The 9884-nt window shown below is 49.2% G+C and overlaps 1 protein-coding gene across 1 annotated transcript in view; it reads right to left on the reverse strand.

The window, feature by feature from the left end:
- BCL2 (BCL2 apoptosis regulator) overlaps positions 1-9359 on the reverse strand; it is a 97142-nt gene extending 87783 nt beyond the window's left edge. The window contains exon 1 of the mRNA XM_066186807.1: positions 7421-9359. Within this exon, the coding sequence (XP_066042904.1) occupies positions 7421-7987 (567 nt within the window). The 5' untranslated portion in view covers positions 7988-9359. The remainder of the gene's footprint in view (positions 1-7420) is intronic.
- Positions 9360-9884: the final 525 nt, after the last annotated feature.

Genomic DNA, 9884 nt, shown 5'->3' on the forward strand with positions numbered 1-9884 from the left:
TGAAAACAACTTCCAAAGGTTAATCATGTGTTGCAGAAAAGACTGGTTTTCTCTATTAGCTGAAAACCTGTGGTTTTTCCATTTGATCTTATTTTTCTTGCCGCATATACAAAGTAAACACAACTACAATTGTCCAATTAAGTGCCTCTTCCTGTTCCTACTGAACTCAATGGCAACACTTTCTAACATCAGATTTGTTTTCTTACTCATTAACTGTAAAATCCAGAAACTCGCAAGAAACTTTCCAGCAAGGGGGAATTTTGCAAAATCTATCAATATACAATAACTATGACAGCAAACTAACATTAAGATAAAATAACAGAAAATAAATTCCAGACTTTTAGATGCACTTGGTAAAGTTATCTGGTTTCATAGTCTTTCGGGAGCCAAAAGGAAAAAAAAGGCAAAAAAATAGGCCATCAGATTGTTAATGAGACTGAAAGCCAGAGTAAAATAAAAATCCCTCAAATCTGTCATCAGCATTCATGTTTGCCAAGAAGGCCTGGATGTTATCCTGCTGGGGAAGAGAAGATTTATGGCATTGCACACCTTCATCCATCCTATTATTATATATGAAATGGAAAATAAAACAGGCCGGTACTGCCCTTAGAAATAATCAGTATTTTGCTGCCACTGAGTAACAAATGTTGTTATTATTATTACTAAATCAGCAGGAGGGCAGCCACGAGGTGCTCATAAATAAATTATTTCTAAAAAACCAACAAACCAAACAGGGCTGGGCTCCACCCTCCCAAGGGTGTGAAGGAAAATAAAACAGGGATGGAGGTGGGCAGGGCAGAGCCACACCTGGCACACACAGTTCCTGATGGCCGGTGGCAGAGCTCAGCACCCTCCCCAGCGGCCAATGCCCAGCGCCAGCAGCAGGGATGGAAGGGGGCAGTCAGGAAGCTGAAGACTGCTGGTCCACCTTGAAGCAGAAGGCAAAAACAGGCAAAGAACCAGAACTTCTCACCGTAACCCTGATCACCTAAAGGGATGTAAATGAATCAGGCAAGAAAAAAAATCCTCTTTCCTAAAAGGATAGTCATTGTTCAGTCAGATCTTTCACATTGTTTTTTAGCTCCGTGTCTGCCCAGGCTGCTGACCCAGTTTGGGGCTACCCAGACCTCAGGTCAGAAGCCAGTGGCAGCTGCCTTCCCAGAGCCCTGGGGCAGCACCGTGGTGCTAAAAGACTTTGGGCTGGTTGGGCGAGGGGGCTGCAGAGCAAGATGGGAGACAAGGACACACAGCACGATTGCTGGCATCTGGTGCCAGCAGGCGAAGAGCCACCACTTCAGCCACCCTCGCCCCAAGGGCCAGGCCAGCATCCCTTGGTGGCGATGGCAGAGCACAAGGCTGGCCTTCCGTGCACCAGGCACAAACCACCACACGAGACAAAAACCACTGCAGAGGTTTCAGAGCGACACCTGAGTGCCACTCCTGTTTCTACATCCACCTCCCTCCACCGTGCCAGGTCCAACCTGCAGAGAGATGACCCTCCCATCCAGGACACCTGTATTGAGCACAAGGGCTTAATGTTTGCTGGCAATGCAGTACAAAGTTCCTGTGCTGCCTTAGAAAGCCCAGGCCCTGGGATCTGGCCGCTGGGAAAATGCTTCTGCTCCACATGCAATTTCACACATCATTGCATAGGTCTTGTGATTCTCCTGCTAGAGCTGTGCTTTGCCATCGGAGGAAGGCTTGTGCCTCGGCAGAAAAATTCAACTGGATTTTCTTCATGGATTACCGACTCTGAATTTCAAGCTACATACTCAAAAAACTAAGCTCCTTACTGTCCAGCAGAGCTAACACAGCAGCTCCGGAGATGCCTGTGTTAGTGCAGGCACAGAACAAACTTCTTTCTCAATATTGAAAGTAAAGTAAAACTTTTTAATAGGATTGCTGTTTGAACTTTACAGTTCTTTGCGAGATCAAGGCAAATGACATCATCTCCACAAGTGAGACCCCTGGTTCTGAAATTTTAAAGGTCACAGTCAATACATTTTTTTGTTGTTTTTTTAGAAATAAAACAGACTTCTGAGAAAGTATGCAGCCTACTGTTTTTGCAAGTTACAGAGAAAGCTATTATAAATGAAAGGGACTAGAGAACCACAATAATTTTCTCTTTCTGCCCTAGTTCTTCTCCTCCTTGTTCCAACACAGATCCTCCACAGAATGAATTTCTTGCTCTTCAGCAACAGCAAAAAGAAAAATATTTTGATAATATTTTGAGAATTCGATTATAAACCCACAAAGCCACAAAGACTGGCAAAGGACCTAGAAGGTGCAACACTTGAAACTGCCAATTCACTTATTTAACTGAGTGGATTTCAGATAGTTTCCTTTTACCAGTCAAACAGTGACTTGGGGTTAGCCCCACTGGGGATTGAGTCGTTACAAGGCCGCACGTCACCGCTAAAGAAAGTCAGAGCGCCTCTGCTCCATGCTCTCCTTGGCAAAGCACTTGGCAAAGCACTCTCCAAGCAAGGTGAAGTCCTGTGCTGACAGAGCAAGAGGATTTTGCTCGGAACTTGCCTATGAAGCAGTGCGTTGTGCAGGTAGGTGCCTGGCAGAGCAGCCCTAATCCAGAGCCCAGAAGGGATGGGATCTTGGTCAGTGCCCCACACAGGAGCTCTGGAAGGGCCCTGTGCCACACTGATCCAGGATCTCTAGCTCTGTCCGGGAGGCAGATGCATCTGCCGTCCCTCCACTTCATGACACAGCCATGGACCACTGCAGGGCACAGCGATCCTCCAAGCTTCCTTTCCAAGGTGTTCCATCAAGCAAAGAAAATTAATGACTTACTAGGCACAAAATAAAAGAGGAAGCTCTTGTTATTACGACAGTCAGCTCAAGAGAAGGGAAACCTGGGGTCTTGTTGCTCATCTAAAAAGCATTTATTCATTTGGCTGTGGACAGCCACCTGAGAAAACACATCAGACTGCAGGAATCAGACACCCGAGCTCTTCCTCCTCCACCAAATGAAATCTCACCCCTGTAGAATCAGAATGAGCCCTGTTGCCAGAAGGGAAGACACCTCAGCAAAATCAGCAGCCATCTGGAAGGTGAAATCTCCTGAGATGGTGGAGATGTGATGCCCCACTGCCAGGCTGGAGAAAACCTGATTGGCAAAGCTCAGGAGAGGCCTAAACTAAGGAGCCACCAGGAAAAGTGGGGGCTTCCCCTCAGATGCGTTTGCAGGCGATGACGGTGCCTAAGTGACAACAGCTGGTCCAGCTGGTCCAGAGGGTGCCTGCCAGCTTTGGGACATGGAGGTTCTTGGGAACAGTGTCCCACACAGCCCCAAAGTGCCTCCCTTCTCTCATGGCAGAAGCAGCTCCTGAGTAGCCTGGGGTGAGGAACAGTGAGAAGCCAGGGACTTCTGTCACTGCTCTGGCTAGGCAGGCACTTGGAGGATGCAAGTGCTTATGTTCCACCTAAGGTCCACTTCAGACATCTAAATCCTTCCCCCTATGTGACCTTAACTCTTGAGCAGAATATGAAAAACCACAATAAAGCAATAGAATCAAATGAAAACACATGGCCATTGCATTCCTGGTTCGAATGTAAATACAGTCATTTAAAATTTTGTTCTTGGCTGAATTTTCTGTTTCTCTCACCTCGGTTTCCTTTAAATCAGAAATGTACACATCTATGTAAATATGACAGTGCCTGTGTCTCCTTCTGTAGGGCTCATGCTCTTGTTTTTTTCTTGAACAGCTTGGGGAGAAAGCCATATGTTGGACTAGAAATGCCCAGAGCTAAGCATGGCTCCCACATCTGTTAGGTTGAGTGCCCAAAGAGGGAACCCAACACTGCAAGACAAACACAGTTGTTTCTCCCACACCGACTGCATCCCTTCAGTGCTCCCCATGTCAATGTCAAAAAAGTTGCCAAGTGCCACAGGCCACTGCCAAGACAGTCCTTCTGCAGCTCTGGAAATCAAAACGAAGCCATTAAGTTTTTAATCAGAAAGCATACATTATACCAAGTACCACAAAATTGCAGAGACGAGCGAGTTCTCCTCTTTTTTCTTTTTTAATACAATTAAGATGTTATCAGGACTAAGTACAATATTGTGGTATCCTGGCCAAAGTGAAGATCTTTGAAAGCGGCGTTTATTTGCCACCAGAACCACAAGCTAATAATGCAGATTACGTGCAGTCCCCATCTGCTGCTTTTTCTAAGTTTTGAACAAACCCAAGAGGCTGTGTATTGTAAGGGTATTAACAACCTCAGACACCATTATCAGCAATGTCTAGTGTCTAAAATTTATACTCCACCAGCTATATCCCCCTCCCACCCTGCCCTTCAATATGCTTTCCTTCTTTGTTTCCCTTGCAATATAAAGAATTCACATCCTGAAAACATACTGCCAACTTACAGAATGGATTCAGACTGAACACACAAATAAGAAAAACGTGTCAACCAAATTTCAGACCTGAGTGTAAGACACGGGGCCACCCCTTCATGCAACACAAGGCCTGTGTTGCCCAGCTTACCTGCTGTGGAAAACATCCTCTCATGACTAACTGTGATGCTCTCTTCTTTGGTACTGTGCAGCCTCTAATAAACTTACCACTCCACAAAATACCAGGGAGCCAAAATACAAAGGAGGAGAAGGGTACAGCAGCCAGGGCTCCTGCCTGTTGTAGCACCCTGCATGACAGGGAGATCTTGGAAGTGGCTGTGCTGAAGTTCTAGCAAGCATGACCACATATAAGGCTACTTTGGAAGAGCCATTTATGAATAAGGTTGATCCATGGGGTATGGTGCAAGCGGCAAGCTGAAGACTGAGCACATATACTAAAGCATCCTTTTACACTGACAGATCCTGAAATCTAGAAAAAAAAAGAAATCCACTGCCCCATGCCCTCCTTGATTTCTTCTGCCTGGAGAGAGGATCCCAAAAGCTGTGTTTGCAACTTCAAGTTAGTCTTTCGTTCTTTGTAACCAGCTAGAAGGTTTTGCCTGTGTTTAATAATGCTAGGGCTCAAAGGTACCAGTCATGTACCAGAGGGACAGGCAAAAGCCACCTTCAGGTAGTATTCTGCACGTCTTCCATGTGTACATTACAAATAACAAGCGACAGTAAACGGTATCACATGCATCCAAATTCTGGAGCTTTTGTTGATCGGGAACCTCAATAAACAATTAAACGGCTATAGATAAGAAGTATCCTTTCCTTTTAAAGGCAGTCATTGTTTACAGTCTGAGTTTCTTGTACTTCTAACTGTCGAGCAACAGCTCCAGCACTCACCTCCTCTGGCCAATCACGCCTGGTAACACCTGTCTTTTCACATTCTCAGTTTTATTCATTATTTATGTTTCCCTTTACACAGTACACCCACAGGACAATACATCCCCAGCACACTTACAATTTGATCCAAAGCTCACTGGAGTCAACAGAATGACTTCACTGGCTCTGGAGCGAACCGAGGGCCCCAGCTCCGCAGACGGGCTTCCAGCCTGAGGAGGGACTTACGCACAAGTTAGGCATCCCAGCCCAGAAGTGCAATCGCAAAATCCCTAACCCTTTAGCTGCTCGTCTCTGAACAAGCCAAGGTCTCCAAAACCCTGAACCACATGCAGATTTATTTTTTTTTCCCCAGTTATCTGTTTTGTGAAAAAAGACCCCCACAACACTAACAAACCCTCTGTAGTGATCCATGAACTAGGGGGTCAGGGGATAGACCTCCCTCTCCCAAGTGTGGTCCCAACAACCAAGTGCTGGAGTCATTCTGCGTGTATATGTGTATATACATAAGTGTGTGTCTGTATATGTGCGTGTATTTGTATATAATACATAGGCACACACACGCGCACACATACACACACATTTTTACTCCCCCTTCTGGCCCCATGAATCTTGAATTTTTTTTCTTCTTGATGGAAGCAGAGAAGAGCAGGAGAACAATCCTGCCTCCAGTGTGACTTATAGCCAGGGATCAGCAGCACTCCGCTGGGAGGTGCGCAATGTAGATTCCTGCTGAGAAAAGGGCCCCAAAGCCTTGCTCCCTCTGTTAATAGCAGCAGGAGATGTCCTCTGCATCCCTGGACACGAATCCCCTTTAGTAAGGCAGGTTCAGCAGCAAGGAAGGCAACGCCTTCATTTTCTAACAGAGATGGTCAGTGCAGGCAGCACATTATTTAGCCTAACACTGAATTACCAAGAGACCCAGTGCTAACAAATACCAGGTTTGAAAAACATGTTAACTCGGAAACTTAGATGTAATTTATAATTTTTTACACACACCTGTTAAAAGTGTGCTGTGTAATTGAGTCAGCTTTCTGTATTTCACAGGAGACCAAACCCGAAATTGCCGGTGTCCTACCTAGCTGACCTCCATTTCCAGGTGAGTTATGCCAGCTCTCAACCCAGCTTTCTTTTTCAGTATAACTTTTGCCATTTCTCCCTCCAAAACAGTAATATCATAAGCTTTACGCACACATCAGGTTTAGTTTGTGGGAGAGCAGCTGGGAGCACATTTTGTTCCAGTGTATCAACTGATAAAGGAAAAAAAGGAAAGGAATACCCTTCTAATGCAATGCAGTTACTTATTCTGGAAAGAGAGGGAGAGAGAAAAAGGAAAGGCATTTGACTGACTACAAGTGAAAAAGCTGTCCATTTTCCACAAGTGGAAATCTTCCCTTTCTAGTTGATGCTGAAGTCTGCCCCAGACAGAGGTGATCCCTACCTCAGAAACACAACCACCCATCGGATCAAAACAAATGTGAAGAACAATCCCACAGACACAGCTCCCAGCACCTTTGTTTCATCTCAAGACAAAGATTTTTCACTCTAGACATATCTTATACCATAAAACCCCACTCCAGTGACAACCACAGCTGCAGACACTGTCACTGATGTCACTGCTTGCTGGTAACACTGGGATCCCGTGTTTGTCGTACACCAGTCTGGTGCATTGCCCCTCATGGGTAGGGATTCTGCATGCACACACACACAGGTGGTCCCTGCTGTCCCAACACTGCCTGGGACTTGCCACAATGTGCCTCTTTCTCCCTGGCAGATGGATGTGCATCTCTGCCACCTCCTCCCACTGCACGACCCTGCCTTGGCTAGGAGCCTGCCTTGGTTCTGCCAACAGGCAAGGGAGGACAGAAGAAGTGGAGACCACAGGAAAGTGGAGACCACTGATGAAGACAGTGCCTCGTTCATCCCTTTCGCTCACGAGCTGTAGCTGTTCCCCCCACCTCAAACCACTCCACCGAACCCTGCACTGAGGTGAAACGTGACAACTGGCAAAAGGCCTGCACTGCTTTGGCACACCCCAGCGCAGACAACCCCTGGGCAAAACTTTTGCTCCCGTGAGCGCAATCTCCCGGGCACTGCCCCACCCGGGGTCCCACCAGCCACGGGCCAGAGCCAGGAGAGGAATCAAGAAATTGGGGGACTTACCCAGCCTCCGTTGTCCTGGATCCAGTTGTGCAGGTGCCGGTTCAGGTACTCAGTCATCCAGGCAGCAATGCTGTCCACGAGGGGAGACATCTCCCGGTTGACGCTCTCCACACACATGACACCGCCAAACTCGAAGAAGGCCACAATTCTGCCCCAGTTAACCCCATCTCGGAAGAGCTCTTCCACCACGGCCACGAAGCGGCTCCTGGCCGTGAAGGGCGTCAGGTGCAGCTGGCCAGACATTTGGGCAAAGTCCCTCTGGTAGCGTCGGGAGAACTCATCCCCCGCCTGGCGCAGGACGAGGTGCACGACCTGGGGCGCGGGGCGCAGCCCCTCGGCCGGGGGCGCGTGGCTAGCAGCAGCCGAGCCGGGGGGCTCGGGGTGCGGAGACACCAGCCCAGTGTGATCAGAGGAAGTCCCAGCAGCAGCAGGAACAGAGAGACCTGGAGGCAGGGGTGCCCTGTCCTCGCCGGCAGCCCAGTCGTATCCCCTCTGTGAGAGTTTATAGTGGATGTACTTCAGCACTATCTCCCGGTTATCGTAGCCTCTTCTCCCCGGATGAGCCATAATTCCCAAGAGGAAGCAGCAAGAGGAAGGGAGAGGGAAGAAGAGGAGCAGGATGAACCCAAAAAAGTAAAGCAGCCAATAATAATAAAATTAATAATACCAAAAATTATAATCCAGTTATTGTATTGGACACGGTTTCATTCATGCTGGTGTGGGGGAGTTCTCGGGGTGTCGGAGGTACTTTTGTCTTCTCAGTGTTTCCTCCTCGGTTTGAGATGCACGGCATAAATAGGGATTAAAATGCTGTAAATACTTTACTTCCAGGTGCACATTTATTACTTATTACAAATTTACTTTAGGACCGTTTCCTCCTCGGTGTTGAAATACATCTTAAAAAACATTATACCGACTCAAAATCAGGTGCATTTTCCCCTAGGTGCTGGACTACCATGGACACGAAGGAGCTGACGAACACGCACTGTAAAATCTGCAATTCAACACGATTTGCTAAGCAGCCTTGGATGGACGTTAATCCAACGCACTTTATGCTAGAAACCTCAACACTAGGTTTTGGGGTTTTTTGTTAAGTTATACAAACTAAATTTCCTCTGTAAAGTACTTACTTGGACTATAAATATGTTCCTCTGTCAAGTTTCCTCTAAAAGAAAAATAGCAACAATAAAATCCACACATCACAAGTCTTCAGAAGCGTTAAGTTCTGGTCGCTTTGATGCTTCAAGTCACCAAGGGGATGGGAAAGGGGCAAAAAAAAAAAATTTCTACGATTTCAAATGTTTTTTCCCAGACTCCTGTTTAACAGACATCTCCAAAGATGTGTCAAAGCTCAGAAAATCCCGCCTCGCAGCCCGGGAAGGCGAACAACCCCAAAGAGACGGAAAATCCTGGAGACCAGATGAACCACATTTGAATCCAAGCTCTCGCAGAAGTGCTCTGTTTTTCCCTCCAGTGCAACGTACAGACATAGGCATTTACGTAGTTTCATTCAGACACCGATCGCAGGAACCCGGTGCTTCCACACACACGCACGCACACACCAAAAAAATTTAAAAATTTTTTAAAAAATTGTGTGTATTTAGGAAATTAATTCTTTTTCACAAGAAAGAGCGCAAAAAAAAAGATTAATTAAAAAACGAAAATAAAAATAAAGAAGGAAAATTGCTTTTGACCGCTGCCATTTCCCAAGCAGCTTTGTATCGGCGGAGGAAGAGCCCCCGGCGCTGCCGAAGAGGGGCGCGGACGGGGCGTGTGTGCGGTGTGACTGGTGCCGATGGGGACCGCGGCCGCGGCGCCGCTGCCCGCCCGCCCGCCCGCCCGCGCAGCCCCGCGCACCCCGCCGGCTCCGGGCGGCTCCTCCGGACGCTCCGCGCTGCTGCTGCCGGCGGCGGCGGCGGCGGCAGCTCCGGACGGCGGCGGCGGCGGCGGCGGCTCCGAGCGGCGGCGGGCGCGGGCGGGGAGCTCTCCCGGCGGCGGCGGCGGCGGCGGCGGCGGCGGCGGGGGGAGCGGAGCGGAGCGGCGGGGGGCGGGGAGACGCGGGGAGGAGCGGAGCCCGAGGGGGAGGCTCCGGCCCGCCGCGGCGTAGCCGGGCGCGGTGGTTTCCTAGAGCTCCGCCTCACGCTTCATTCAAGAAAAGGGGGAAATGAGGAGGGGGGGGGGGGGGGGTGTGCTTTAAAAAAAAAGAAAAAAAATAGGCGGCGGCGGAGGAGCAGCCCCCCGCGGTACGGGCCCGCCCTCCATCGCGGCGCGGGCCTGGGGCCGGCGGTGGGGCGGCGGAGGAGGCGCGGAGCGCGGCGGAGCGGAGGGGCGGCTCCGGGGCCGCGGGCGGTGCTGCCGGCCCGCGCCGCCACCGCCGCCCGTGCGGAGGAAGAGGCGGCGGGCCCGGGGGCTGCCGGCCCTCCGCGGCGGAGCGCTTCCCGCTCCGCGCCTCTGCCGCCCCGCG

This window comes from Chamaea fasciata, unplaced genomic scaffold, assembly GCF_029207755.1.
Source record: "Chamaea fasciata isolate MVZ Bird 193981 ecotype frontalis unplaced genomic scaffold, bChaFas1.0.hap1 SCAF_1, whole genome shotgun sequence".
NCBI classification, from domain to species: Eukaryota; Metazoa; Chordata; class Aves; order Passeriformes; family Sylviidae; genus Chamaea; species Chamaea fasciata.